This window comes from Lithobates pipiens, unplaced genomic scaffold, assembly GCF_037356315.1.
Source record: "Lithobates pipiens isolate NorthernLeopardFrog02 unplaced genomic scaffold, aLitPip1_a1.2 Scaffold_55, whole genome shotgun sequence".
Classification (NCBI taxonomy): domain Eukaryota; kingdom Metazoa; phylum Chordata; class Amphibia; order Anura; family Ranidae; genus Lithobates; species Lithobates pipiens.
This window is the reverse complement of record NW_027507877.1, coordinates 3,577,565-3,592,980: the sequence shown is the minus strand read 5'-3', so window position 1 is coordinate 3,592,980 and position 15,416 is coordinate 3,577,565. Positions and strand designations below refer to the sequence as shown.

The window sequence follows — 15,416 nt, the reverse complement described above, 5'->3', positions numbered from 1 at the left end:
CAGTGGAGTAGGTGTGTAGTAAAAGATGTCATAGTGGTGTAGTAACAGCGTAGTAGTAATGTATATACAGTGATTTCCAGTTTTTAGAGGGATCGGTATGGTATATTCTGTGCATTGTTCCATTGGGCCAAGTTACAGCAATGTAACATTATTCATACTTTGAATCCTTCTATAACAATCAGACTAGTAATGAGTATAAACTTGGACTTGTTCTGGTTTTACTGAATTATAATGAACATTTGTTAATAAACAATCACATCATAATACAAAAAGAATGTTCCTTACTTGTGCAGAAGCTCACAGATCTATATTTTGCTGTTGGATGTGGAAATAAGAGAAGAGAGGTGAGTTAAGAAATTGCATTAGTAACACAAATTCATCTAAAAAACACACAACGTCTTGTATAGGTGAATGGAGGAGAACATTGGAGGAAGAGAACATGGGAGGAAGAGAACATGGGAGGAGGAGAACATGGGAGGAGGAGAACATCAGAGGTGGAGAACATTGGAGGAGGAGAATATTGGAGGTGGAGAACATCAGAGGTGGAGAATATCAGAGGTGGAGAACATTGGAGGAGGAGAATATTGGAGGTGGAGAACATTGGAAGAGGAGAACATCAGAGGAGAAAAACATCAGAGGAGAAAAACATTGGAGGAGAAAAACATTGGAGGAGAAGAACATTGGAGAAGAAGATCAGAGGGGGAGAACATTGAAAGAGGAGAACATTGGAGGAGAAGAACGCTGGAGGAGAACACCGGAGGAGGAGAACATTGGAGGAGGAGAAAAACAAGATATTTTGGGGGCACACCCTAAAAGATGCATTAAAGATGGTGCAGCCATAAGACCATACAACGGAACAAAATATTACAGCGCACACATGGAGAAGAGTCACAGTCTATGGATAGTGTAGGACCTGTTTAGGTGTTTTAAATAAGGCTTGCTGGAGGTAAATGTCTTTTTTGCGTTTGTGTGCGCTGTAACATTTTATTCTGTTGTATGGTCTTATGGCTGCACCATCTTTAATGCATCTTTTAGGGTGTGCCCCCCAAATATCTTGTTTGTCTATTGTACGGATTCTGACCAAATCCTTTTGGGTGTGGAGCACCCCACTCCCTCATCAAGTGCCTCTCATTAGTGTCCACCTGTTTCATGGGGGGAGACCTCTAGTTCTCCCATATAGAGGAGTGTATGGCCGCGTACACACGGGCGGACTGTTCGCCCAACTTTGTCCGCTGAACAGTGTTTCAGCGGACAGTCCGCTCGTGTGTGGGCTTCAGCGGACAGTTTCAGCGGACTGTCTGACGAACAAAGTCTTACGGAATTTCCGTAAAACTGTCCGCTGAAACTTGGTTTGAGCGGACAGTCCGCCCATGTGTGTGCCAGTCCGCTGTACTTTCGAAATGAGCGAACTGTTTCCCCCCGGAGAAAAGTCTGCTCATTTCGAGCGCGTCTCCAGGTAGGTGGGGCCCGCGAAGGAGACTTTGCGGGCACCGCCGCATGGTATGGACTTAAAGGGGAACTCCAACAACGAAAAAAATCGGCGTGGGGGTTCCCCCAAAGTCCACAACAGACCCTTGTACGAGCACGCTACCCGGCCAGCCAGGAAAGGGGGGCGAGCGAGCGCACCCCCCTTCTGAGCCATACCAGGCCGCGTGCCCTCAACATGGGGGGTGCCTTGGGGAAGGGGGGGCCGCGCGCCCCCCCACCCCAAAGCACCTTGTCCCCATGTTGATGAGGACAAGGGCCTCTTCCCGACAACCCTGGCCGTTGGTTGTCGGGGTCTGCGGGCGGGGGGCTTATCGGAATCTGGGAGCCCCCTTTAATAAGGGGGCCCCCGGATACCGGCCCCCCACCCTATGTGAATGAGTATGGGGTACAATGTACCCCTACCCATTCACCTGTGAAAAAAAGTACAAAAAAAAAAAAAAACACAACACAGGGTTAAAATATTTTATTGCACAGCTCTGGGGGTCTTCCGTCTTCGGGGGTCTTCTCGCCGGACTCCTCCGCTATCTTCTTGTAGCTCTTTTGCTAGTGGAGGAGTACGGCTTTCTTCCTCGCCGCCGGCCTCTTCTCCCGACTTCGGGGGTCTTGTCCCCCTCTTCGGTTCTTCTGCCGGGCCACCGCGCCTTCTTCTAGCTCTTTTAGAGGCGGTGGCCCGGTCTTCTGTCGCTGCTGTCGCCGTCGCCGCCTTCCGTTCTTCTTCTTCTTCTTCTTCCCCAGGAGATGTTGCCTCGACGATCTCTCCGGCCGGAATGCCAGAGCCGCGCTGCGCGGCCACTTATATAGTGACAATGGGGCAGTGTCACATGGTATATGTCACATGGGTTGGTCACATGGGTTGATGTCACATGGGGACTATGACATCGTAAGGGGGCGGGGTCACCATGTGACACCAACCCATGTGACATATACCATGTGACACCGCCCCATTGTCACTATATAAGTGGCCGCGCAGCGCGGCTCTGGCATTCCGGCCGGAGAGATCGTCGAGGCAACATCTCCTGGGGAAGAAGAAGAAGAAGAAGAAGAACGGAAGGCGGCGACAGCGGCGACAGCGGCGACAGAAGACCGGGCCACCGCCTGTAAAAGAGCTAGAAGAAGGCGCGGTGGCCCGGCAGAAGAACCGAAGAGGGGGACAAGACCCCCGAAGTCGGGAGAAGAGGCCGGCGGCGAGGAAGAAAGCCGGACTCCTCCGCTAGCAAAAGAGCTACAAGAAGATAGCGGAGGAGTCAGGCGAGAAGACCCCCGAAGACGGAAGACCCCCGGAGCTGTGCAATAAAATATTTTAACCCTGTGTTGTGGTTTTTTTTGTACTTTTTTTCACAGGTGAATGGGTAGGGGTACATTGTACCCCATACTCATTCACATAGGGTGGGGGCCGGTATCCGGGGGCCCCCTTATTAAAGGGGGCTCCCGGATTCCGATAAGCCCCCTGCCCGCAGACCCCGACAACCAACGGCCAGGGTTGTCGGGAAGAGGCCCTTGTCCTCATCGACATGGGGACAAGGTGCTTTGGGGTGGGGGGGCCGCGCGGCCCCCCTTCCCCAAGGCACCCCCCATGTTGAGGGCACGCGGCCTGGTATGGCTCAGAAGGGGGGGCGCTCGCTCGCCCCCCTTTCCTGGCCAGCCGGGTAGCGTGCTCGTACAAGGGTCTGTTGTGGACTTTGGGGGAACCCCCACGCCGATTTTTTTCGGCGTTGGGGTTCCCTTTAACTCCATACCAGGCGGCGGAGCCAGCCACGTCTCCTTCACGGGCCCCGCCTACCTGGAGACGCGCTCGAAATGAGCGGACTGTCCTTCGCGTGTGTGGGTGAGTCCGTTCATTTCAAAAGTTGAGCGGACTGTTTGGCGAACTTAGTCCACTGTAATTAGTCCGCTCAAAAAGTGCCGTGTGTGGGCAAGTCCGTTCATTCAAAAGTTTGGACGGACTGTTTCTCAAACTGTTTGAGGAACTTAGTTGGGCGAACAGTCCGCCCGTGTGTACGCAGCCTATGGCTCCCATGGTTCAGAGAAGCCGGATCTCCCATTCTATGGACCCACTAATCATGGGGTACTTTGTCACAGTAAGTGGGCTTAAGCACCGTATACAATATGGTGTGACCAAATCCCCATATTTTTTTATAATGTTTTTTGAAAATGTCTAATGGTGTTTTAAATATGCCTTGCTGGAGGTAAATGTCTTTTTACATGTGTGCGCTGTAACATTTTGTTCCATTGCAGGAGGAGAACACTGGAGGAGAAGAACATCGGAGGAGGAGAACACTGGAGGAGGAAAATATCAGAGGAGGAGAACATTGGAGAAGAATATCGGAGAAGGAGAACATTGGTTGAGGAGAACACTGCAGGAGGAGAACATTGGAGGAGGAGAACACTGGAGGAGAAGAACATCGGAGGAGAAGAACATTGGTGGAGGAGAAAATTTGAGGTGGAGAACATTGGAGGATGAGAACACTGGAGGAGGAGAACTTTAGAGGAGGAGAACTTTGGAGGAGGAGAACATCGGAGGAGGAGAACATTGGTGGAGGAGAACATTGGTTGAGGAAAATACCGGCGGAGGAGAACATTGGAGGAGGAGAACACCGGAGGAGAAAAACATCGGAGGAGAAGAACATCGGAGGAGGAGAACATTTGAGGTGGAGAACATTGGAGGAGGAGAACATTTGAGGAGGAGAACATCAGAGGAGAACATTGGAGGAGGAGAACACTGGAGCAGAAGAACATCGGAGGAGGAGAACATTTGAGATGGAGAACACTGGAGGAGGAGAACATTTGAGGAGAACATCGGAGAAGGAGAACATTTGAGGAGGAGAACTTCAGAGGAGACCATTGGAGGAGGGGAACACTGGATTAGGAGAATATTGGAGGAGGAGAACATTGGAGGATGAGAACATTGGCGGATGAGAACATTGGAGGAGGAGAATACTGGAGGAGAACATTGGAGGAGGAGAACATTGGAGGAGGAGAATATTGGAGGATGAGAACATTGGAGGATGAGAACATTGGAGGAGGAGAACACTGGAGGAGAACATTGGAGGAGGAGAACATTGGAGGAGGAGAACATTGGAGGAGGAGAACACTGGAGGAGAACATTGGAGGAGGAGAACATTGGAGGAGGAGAACATTGGAGGAGGAGAACATTGGAGGAGGAGAACATTGGAGGAGGAGAACATTGGAGGAGGAGAACATTGGAGGAGGAGAACATTTGAGGAGGAGAACATTGGAGGAGGAGATCCTGAGGAAATGATGAGGGAAGAAATCTGCAGTCAGACCCGCCATACAATAGCAGAATATTGATGGAATTTTTCCATCTTCCAATCATTAGTGGGATGAAGTTTATTTTTGACCGCAGTGACAACAAAATTTGAAGGATAATATTTTTTAACACAATGGGGGTCAATTCACTAAGAGTTAAACAATGGAAAATAAAATGCGGTAATATATTACATGCGGCAAATCAGTTGTGAAAGTTCAATTCACTAAGAATTTTGCATTAAATAAGAAATTAGGTATTTTTTCAATTGTTCGGTAACTACCACATTCTCTGGTGTGGTAATTTATCACACTTGTCATTGGTTAAGGGTTGTTTAACCTCTTCTGCTCCAGAAGATTTACCCTCTTAATGACCAGGCCATTTTTCGCGATACAGCATTGCGTCACTTTAACTGACAATTGCGCGGTCGGGTGACGTTGTACCCAAGTAAAATTGACGTCTTTTTTTTTTTTCCCAACAAATAGAGATTTCTTTTGGTGGCATTTGATCAACTCGGTTTTTATTTTTTGCGCTATAAACAAAAAAAGAGCGACGATTTAAAAAAAAAAAAAGAATATTTTTTACTTTCTGTTATAATACATCCAATAAAAAAGAATGTGAAACATTTTCTTTCTTCATAAATTTATCCCGATTATTAATTATTGATTTATCTGCTACATATTTTTGGTAAAAAATCTCAATAAGGGTATATTGATGAGTTTGTGCAAAAGTTATGTATGGGAATCATTTATGGATTTTTTTATCTATTTTATTTTTTTTACTAGTAATGGCGGTGATCAGCGATTTATAGCGGGACTGCAACATTGTGGTGGACAAATCTGGCCCTAATGCCGCGTACGCACGATCAGAAATTCCGCCAGCAAAAGTCGGATGAGAGCTTTTGGTCGGAAATTCCGACTGTGTGTATGCTCCATCGGACTTTCCCGCCAGCAAAAGATTGAGAGCGGGTTCTCTATTTTTTCGACGGAAAAAGTTCAGATCGGAAATTCCAATTGTCTGTAGCACAGTGGCGACCCGCCTATAGGGGGTGTCCGGGCGGCGCCGCCACAACCCCCCCCCCCCCCCCTTACAGGCAGTCCCAAAAAAAATTGAAAAAAATTTTTTTTTTTTTTTTTTCAAATGGCCCTTTAAAAAAAAAAATTGAAAAAAAGTCCTTAAGTGCACTGTGTACGAGCGCCGGACACAGTGTACTATGTGAAGCGCCACGTCAACGCAATCACAAGATTGCAGACGCGGCGCTTCATTTGCGGGGTTTTAACCCGCCTTGTGGCCCAATGAAAAGTGCTGATCTGCATCCGCCCGGCGCCCATAGGATTACTATACTATGTGCTTTGAGTGACAGACTAGTTAGTATGTCACTTTTCCCCTGTGTCAGACCAGTGCGCCGAGCGGAGGAGCGGAGGAGTGAACTCCCGCACTTGCCGCTATGAAACTCAACAACAAGGTAGATGCTGGAAATCCATAGGAGGGGGCGGAGCTCAATGATTCCACCGACAGCCAAACGAGACACAGCAACACTAGTGGAGATATTAGAATCACTGACCATGGGGCGCATGCGCGGAAGCGTCCAAGATGGCCGCATAGACCGGGAGCTCCGCGCCACCCTGGCCTAACGTCCGCCGCCACGACTTTCTGAGCCCTCATTTCTGACGGTAAACAGTCGCATCTGTTTGGGGAAACCGCAGGCTTTACACGAATGCCCGGCTCTAAGTCCCGTCGGAACTCCAAACCCGCGCTTTCCACAGCGTTAGCGGTGTCGGGCCGTTCCAAGATGGCCGCCGTTACCTCACAACACACAACCTGCAATGAGGATTCCATAGCGGACCAGGACCACACAGCTGAGCACCTCTCTTTAACTTCAAACGGCACAGTGAGTGAAACTCAACCCGGAGCCCCATCCCCAACATCCACTGACCCCCCTCTGAGACATATTGGGGGGGGAAAGTAATTCCTCCACAAACTCCTCCACAAGGCATATGTTGCCTATCAGCTTTGCTCCTTGGGACATAGTTCCTAGAGATTTGCCTTCTCCTCCCACTGACTTTGCATCCATGATGAACGCATTCTCTCAAATGTTGTCTAGAGGTTTATCTCAAACTGCTACACAGATCACAGCTTCTATCCATGCTGATCTGCAACAATTAGGAACCAGGATTGATGCAATAGAGCTACAATCGGATCAGTCATGTCTACGTATTAACCAAAATACAGCCAGGATACAAGAACTTCAGGATCATTTAGAAACAGCCACAGCTAAAATTGACGACCTCGAAAATAGGTCGAGGAGATATAATTTCCGTGTCAGAGGCATTCCTGAATCTATCAAGGACACTCATCTCGCTATCCAAGACCTCATCAAAAGTTTAATTCCCACAATCTCACAGTATCGTCCAGAATTAGACAGGGCTCACAGGGCTCTGCAACCTCTTCGTTCAGATGGACTTCCTAGAGACATTATAGTGAAACCTCACTACTATTCAGTGAAAGAAGAGATAATGAGACTTTCCAGAACCTCAGATTCTCTGACATTTCAGGATCATTCCATACAAATTTTTACTGATTTGTCACCATACACAGTCCAAAAACGACGAGCTCTTAAACCACTACTTCAAGTTCTGTCGAGCAGAGAAATCCCTTACAGGTGGGCCTTTCCTCTCCGCCTGAATTTCTCATTTAATAATAAACCGTACCACTTCTCGACGTTCCAAGATGGAGAACGACTTCTGCTTCAATTGGGATTGATCAACCAGGAACTCCCACAAACTTCTACACCGAAAGGAACCTCTTCGGCCAAACGCCCCTCACCGACCAGCCCCTTGACGCAAATATGGCAGAAACAGATGCCTAAGAGATCGAGGGAATCTCCACCAACCTGAATATATTCCTATTCTGTCCACTCTTTGTTGGAAAATTGACTTCCTTACGTTTTGTCCTCAGGGCCGAACCTTTACCCGGGCCGGGTTGACCATAGGTCCTGTTTTTTTTTTTCCTGGTAACTTCTCCAGGTGTTTTTCCACAGAAGACATTATTTTTTTTTTTTTTTTTTGCTTGCTCCTAATGTTGAAAATGTAATAATATTTTTCCTTTTTGACATGTACTTTTACTGTATTGCCTGTATTAGCCTCCTCTTCCTCTATAATTTTACAAATTATTTCTCTCTCCATCTGACCTTTTGGCTTTATACTTGATGTTTTTTTTTTTTTTTTTTCTTATATTGGCTTTTTTGCCATTAAGTCATGGTCACCCATCTCGTAGAGTAAGAGGGGGGCAGTTGCTCATTATTTATATATCCCCTATGTTTATTTTTGTCTGGGCTCAGATTATTTGTTTTAGTGCCAATGAGATAATCAACCTCTGCGGCGGGGTTGTCCAGGGTGGGTACAATGCACCCCCCTTTTTACTTCGATAGGAGAACTTTTTCTCCTACCGGGGTTCGTTTACTGCGTCCCTTGTGGGCCGCTTTGGGATTTTTTCCCTTTCTATTTTTAGTTATTGTATACATTTCTATGTACTTCTATGTACTTCAATGTACTTCTATTTTATTTTCTATTTTTCTAACTCTATTCTTTAATTACCTTCTTCTTTCTCCCTTCCTTCCTCCCTTTTTTACCCTTCCCAGTCTAACCACATCCTTCTTCCCATCTCCCTTGTACAGGATCAGGGCCTGGTTGGATTCTCCTCGTTCTTTTCTCACAAGCATTTCTTCACAAGAACAGGTGTCATTTCCTATCTGCCAGGGTCCACTACAAAGACAGGTACTCTTTTTGCACATAGCATGTATTTTTCCATGCCCTTCCTATGACCTCTACCTTACCGGTACAATCTAATCTCCGTATAATGTCCAATAATGTTCAAGGTCTTAATTCCCCAGTGAAAAGGCGTAAAATCATGCAACAATTTCATGCCCACAAAGCTGATGTTATCATGATGCAGGAGACGCACTTCCCCATTTCTTATAACCCCATTTTCCTACACAAAAACTTTTCTCAATTTTATCTGGCTAATGCTTCAAATAAAACAAGAGGGGTTGCGATTTGTTTTGCTAACAAAATTCATTTTCAACATTCCAAAACGGTTAGAGACCCAGAAGGTCGTTAAATTCTGGTCTCTGGGTCAATTAATTCAGTAACATACACATTTGTTTCCTACTATGCTCCAAACTCCCGCCAGGACCATTTTTTTGAAAAGACTCTCATAACGCTGAAATCCCATCTGAAGGGAATTGTTATCCTGGCGGGAGATTCGAACATCCCATTTGACCTTTCCTCAGACAGATCTAACCCTACGAAACCAAAGCCCAAAAGACCTCCTAAATGCAGTCTTAGGGTTGCTCATTCCATCCAATCAGCAGGCCTGATAGATATATGGAGAGAAATGAATCCCCGATCCAAAGACTACACTCACTTTTCTATCCCTCATAATACTTTAACCAGAATAGACCATATCTTTATTCCTCCACAATTCATCTCTTTGGTTGAATCCTCTAAAATTTATGATTCCTCTCTCTCTGACCATTCCATCGTTTTATTAATTATTCGAGGGGGTGGAGGAGATAAACGACCGTTCCAATGGCGGCTTAATGAGTCTCTACTAAACAATCAAGCTCACTGTGCGGTATTAGAATCAGCCCTTTCAGACTACTTTACAGACAATAATACAGATTCAATTTCGCCAGGCTCCCTGTGGGCGGCACACAAGGCAGTCATGCGAGGTAAAATAATTCAACTCTCAGCCCGTCTCAAAAAGGAACACTCTGCAGAGCTTATACGACTCAAAGAGGAATTCAAAACACTTAGCAAAAGTCACAAACGACATCCTACCCCAGATAGCCTGGCTGAACTTGATAGGGCACGCATTGCACTTAATCTTTTACTCACCACCTCTGCGGAAAAACATCTGCGATGGACAGGAGCTCGCTTCTATTATCAAAAAGATAAAATAGGGGCCAAACTCGCGAGTAAATTGTGTTCTCGAACTCGCACCTTGGTCTTCCCCAAAATTAGACAATCTTCGGGTACCCTTAGGCCGCGTACACACGCGGGGACTGTTCGCTGAAACTGTCCGCTGAACAGTGTTTCAGCGGACAGTCCGCTCGTGTGTGGGGCTTCAGCGGACAGTTTCAGCGAACAGTCCGCTGAACAAAGTTTTTCGGAATCTCCGAAAAACTGTCCGCTGAAACTTGGTTTCAGCGGACAGTCCCCTCGTGTGTAGGCTTGTTCGTCAAACAAAGTTGCGCGCATGCTCAGAAAGGATTTTCACGGCGAAGGTTGCATTGCAGTGTATAGGACGTCGTATTTTTCGTCCCGTCGTACGTGCCGTTCACGTCATCGCGCAAGTTTCAGCAGACTGTTCGTTCGTCGTGTGTGGGCAAGTCCGTCCATGCTAATTTTGAGCGGACTGTCCGCTGAAACTGTTTGACGGACAAAGTTGAGCGAACAGTCCCCGCGTGTGTACGCGGCCTTACACAAAATCCGGTAGAAATATTGAAATCATTTCATGATTTTTATAAAAACCTCTACACCGAGACAACTCATACTCATTACAAAACTAGGAATCAGTTCCTGGATCACCTCGATCTACCATACATACATCAAACTCATAAAGATCTAATGGATGAACCCTTCTCCCCTGCCGAAATACTTGACGTCATTAAAGCCCTTAAATCAGAATCAGCTCCAGGCCCCGACGGTTTCCCAGTTAGATATTATAAGACTTTTGGATCTAAATTAGCTCCCTACATGGCCCGGTTCTTTAATTCTCTCCGGGATGGAGCCCCCCTCCCGTATGGTTCTAATTCCGCATTTATCTCTGTTATTCCGAAACCTGGTAAAGATACTAGTGAAGTGGGAAATTACAGACCCATTTCACTGATCAATAATGATCTTAAAATTATGACTAAGATATTAGCCAACAGAATGTCCAGTTTTATATCTAACTATATCCATGGGGATCAGGTGGGCTTCATCCCGGGGAGACAGGGAATGGATCAGGTGAGAAGGGCAATTGACTTAATATCACTCTTGAATTCGCAATGGGACGGGGGCCCGGCACAAGAAGGCCTTCTGCTGTCTTTGGACTTGCAGAAGGCATTTGATACTGTTTCATGGCCATATCTATTTGAAATTCTCACCAGATGGGGTTTCGGAACAAATTTTTTGAACATTATACAATCCCTATATTCAACCCCCTCTGCTCAAGTACGTCTATTAGGCCATCTCTCTCAACCATTAGATATATGTAGAGGTACTAGACAGGGTTGTCCCTTGTCACCATTAATCTTTACGATAGCTATAGAATCTCTAGCCATTGCCATAAGAGCAGATATAAATATTAAAGGTGTTCGCTGTGGTTTCAAAGAGCATAAATGTGCTCTCTTTGCTGATGATATGCTTATATTTCTGACCTCGCCCCTAATCTCCACCCCTAACTTACTTCATCTTCTTCGGGACTTTGGAACTATTTCAGGTCTCCAAGTTAATACCTCAAAGTCAGTTGCTCTCAATATTTCAGTTCCCTCATTAACTATCTCCCGACTTAAGCCCTTTTTTCCCTTCTCCTGGGCTTCTGATAGGATTCCCTATTTGGGTATTTCTCTCACCAAATGTGTCAGTACCTTATACAATGCTAATTATCCACCCGCCTTCAGATCTTTGGAAGCAGATCTTACTAAATGGTCTAAAGAAGGTTTGTCTTGGCTGGGCAGACTCAATGCAGTTAAGATGAACTTATTTCCTCGTATTTTATATTTATTTAGAGCCCTCCCCATACCTATTAAAAAGTCGACCCTCAATAAATTCCAATCCAAAGTGGTTGGTTTTGTTTGGGGAAAACAGGGACATAGACTAGCGCGTGACATCCTGTTCCGCCGGACAAACCAAGGTGGCTTAGGTCTTCCTAACCTTTTTTTATATTATCAAGCAGCACGACTAGCACAATTTTCAGCAATATATTCTAAAACCAATAGTCCAGATTGGATTTCTATTGAGAACCAAGCAGTACCTGACTACACATTAGATCATCTACTATGGAGACCAACAAAACTAAGACCTACCATTTTGTCTCCCACGCTTTCTCAATCCATAGCACTATGTGATAGACTATACAAAAACGAACACCTGATTTCCCCACTGAAACCTCTCGTTCATTTATTTCACAATCCTGATTTTCCTCCTGGTTTGAACACCCAAGATTTTCAATGGTGGTTGAACAAGGGCCTTTTCAGAATTGGACATTTCATTACACCAAATGGACCCATTTCAATGGATCATTGTTACTCCAAACTAGAGATGCCCGATTCAGAACAATCGAGACTCTCTCAGATTAACCATTTTATACAATCTCTTGAACTTGATAAATCAAATAGTTACAAGGTTACGATTTACGAGCAATGGTACTTAAAACAAGACCTCCGCAAAGGAGGTATTTCCCTCATCTACTCGTCCCTGGCAGATAGGAATGATAAACCGGCATATGCTCGTTCTTGGGAGGAAGACTTGGACATCCAACTAGATACGGAAATGTGGTTTCAAGTTTTCAAACGATCATCGAAAGGTATTTTGAATATTTCCTTAATCGAAGCTAATGTCAAAATTCTAACGAAATGGTATTATGTCCCTTTGAGACTTTCTAAGATGTACCCAGAGATTTCACCTCTCTGTTTCAGAGGATGTGGTCATTTGGGTACGATGCTCCATACATGGTGGACGTGTCCTCGCATACGAAACTTTTGGAACAAATTTCTACATCTAGTGCGGAAGGTCACGAAAGCCTCAATCCCACAGGACCCTTTATATATTCTTTTGAACCGCAGGTTACACAATACCCCTAAGCATACTCAACAACTAATCTTCTTTATGTGCTTGGGAGCCAAGATCACTTTAGCTAAAGCTTGGAAAACCTCTAAGGTTTCCCTCTTGGCTGCCAGGTACAAAATCTCCTGGATTATGGTTCAGGAACAAACAGTAGCTAAATTGCGGAACACCACTCAACAATTTGCGTTGACATGGGAACCATGGGCCCGACACATCAAAGTGCAACTATATCCAGGGCACCTACAGTCTTAAATTATATACAGATGGAGTCATGACCCTGAACCCTGTACAACCCTCCCTTTCTTCCTCTATCCTGATCCCACTTTCTACTTTCTATCTTTGCTTTCCTTTACGCAGGATTTCTAATATTAAGATACTGATCTGATATTCTCTTATCCTAGTGTTTTCGCCCTCAGTTGACCTTTGTTGTTCTGACCGGAGTTTAATAGTTCTACAGAGGTTATTCGGAATGGGCTTGGGAGCTCTAGAGTATGTCCATCCACTTCCCTCCGGGGGGCACGTGTTCTTGGTGCTACCGGGGGGAGTGGAGGGACGGACGTGGGGGGTTCTCCGGCGGGGGCTCCCCGAGCTATCCCACTCCACAGTGTGAGCCCATTGGGGTGGAGTGGTGATCTCGGGGGTTTCCGTGGGAGACCCAGCCATGTTTACAAATTGAAACTTTCTATCCTCCCACTTAGGCCTAAATTTTTTATTTTTTTTTATCATTACTATAAAGTTAAGCTTTGTATATTTCGATGCCTTGTAGTGATAGATACCAAAAATAAGGAGAGCAGACTTGACTATAGCTAGTTGTTAGAGGCCTTCTCTACTTATCTTTTTGCCAATTGCCATAAAGAAGTTTTAATGGAAATTTCTTTCCCATATAAAGCTTTTTGTTCATAATAAGTTATCATAGCTCTGGATAGAGTTTAGCCTCTCTTTTTTATACAATGTTTGTGGCCTTTCTTTTCTGGTCTCAAGAGACCACGTACAGTCATACTACGATCTAGGTAGCTTATTGCTTCTTCACTTTGGTTCTAGACCATTAATAATATTTTTTTACTTAGGGGTTGTACACCTTAAAGAAATACATCTTTACTTTCCAAGTCTTTCTTACCCTACAATAGGCTCAAGTTTAGGCGTAAAAGATACTTTGCATATCTTGTTTTTCTTTGATTAATGACTCCTGCTCAGACTCAATTTAATTTTATTTTATTTTATTTTATTTTATTTTATTTTATTTTATTTTATTTTATGTATTTGCCTTATGTCTAATTTTGATGATATATGATGTATTTGTTGAAAATTAAAATTCAATAAAAACTATTGAAAGAGAATCACTGACCATCACACAAGGCCGGTCTCCTTATTTCTACAGGATGGATGGAGGGGGAGGTGTCACACAGGCTGTGTGTTTATCAAGTGCTGATCCTCAGTGCTTCCATTATCTCCACTGGTGTTGCTGTGTCTCGGTTTGGCAGTGTCAGTGGAGGCTCTTGTGAAACACACAGCCCATATGAAGCCTCCCCACACCCACCCATCCCTCTGTCCCTGATTCATCCCACCCACCATCCCTCTGTCCCTGATTCATCCCACCCACCATCTCTCTGTCCCTGATCCCTGATCCATCCCACCCACCAGCTCTCTGTCCCTGATCCCTGATCCATCCCACCCACCCACCATCCCTCTGTCCCCAATTCATCCCACCCACCATCCCTCTGTCCCTGATTCATCCCACCCACCATCTCTCTGTTCCTGATCCCTGATCCATCCCACCCACCAGCTCTCTGTCCCTGATCCCTGATCCATCCCACCCACCCACCATCCCTCTGTCCCTGATTCATCCCACCCACCATCTCTCTGTCCCTGATCCATCCCACCATCCCTCTGTCCCTGATTCATCCCACCCACCATCTCTCTGTCCCTAATCCCTGATCCATCCCACCCACCATCCCTCTGTCCCTGATTCATCCTACCCACCAGCTCTTTGTCCCTGATCCCTGATCCATCCCACCCACCCACCCACCATCCTTCTGTCCCTGATCCATCCCACCCACCATCTCTCTGTCCCTGATCCCTGATCCATCCCACCATCCCACCATCTCTCTGTCCCTGATCCATCCCACCATCCTTCTGTCCCTGATCCATCCCACCCACCATCTCTCTGTCCCTGATCCCTGATCCATCCCACCCACCATCCCTCTGTCCCTGATCCATCCCACCCACCATCTCTCTGTCCCTGATCCATCCCACCATCCTTCTGTCCCTGATCCATCCCACCTACCATCTCTCTGTCCCTGGTCCATCCCACCCACCATCTCTCTGTCCCTGATCCATCCCACCAACCATATCTCTGTCCCTGATCCATCCCACCCACCATCTCTGTGTCCCTGATCCATCCCACCATCCTTCTGTCCCTGATCCATCCCACCTACCATCTCTCTGTCCCTGGTCCATCCCACCCACCATCTCTCTGTCCCTGATCCATCCCACCAACCATATCTCTGTCCCTGATCCATCCCACCCAACAACTCTCTGTCCCTGAACCATCCCACCATCCTTCTGTCCCTGATCCATTCCACCCATCCATCCCTCTGTCCACGATCCATCCCACCCATCCATCCCTCTGTCTCTGATTCATCCCACCCACCATCTCTCTGTCCCTGATTCATCCCACCCACCATCTCTCTGTCCCTGATTCATCCCACCCACCAGCTCTCTGTCCCTGATTCATCCCACCCACCAGTTCTCTGTCCCTGATCCATCCCACCCACCCACCATCTCTCTGTCCCTGATCCATCCCACATTCCTTCTGTCCCTGATCCATCCCA

At 46.2% G+C, this 15,416-nt stretch overlaps 1 protein-coding gene across 1 annotated transcript in view; it reads right to left on the bottom strand.

Annotated features, from left to right (window-relative positions):
• The window catches only part of LOC143957702 (cytosolic phospholipase A2 gamma-like), a 105,946-nt gene that overhangs the window by 38,591 nt on the left and 51,939 nt on the right, over positions 1-15,416 (bottom strand). The window contains exon 10 of the mRNA XM_077467394.1: positions 286-315. Within this exon, the coding sequence (XP_077323520.1) occupies positions 286-315 (30 nt within the window). The remainder of the gene's footprint in view (positions 1-285; positions 316-15,416) is intronic.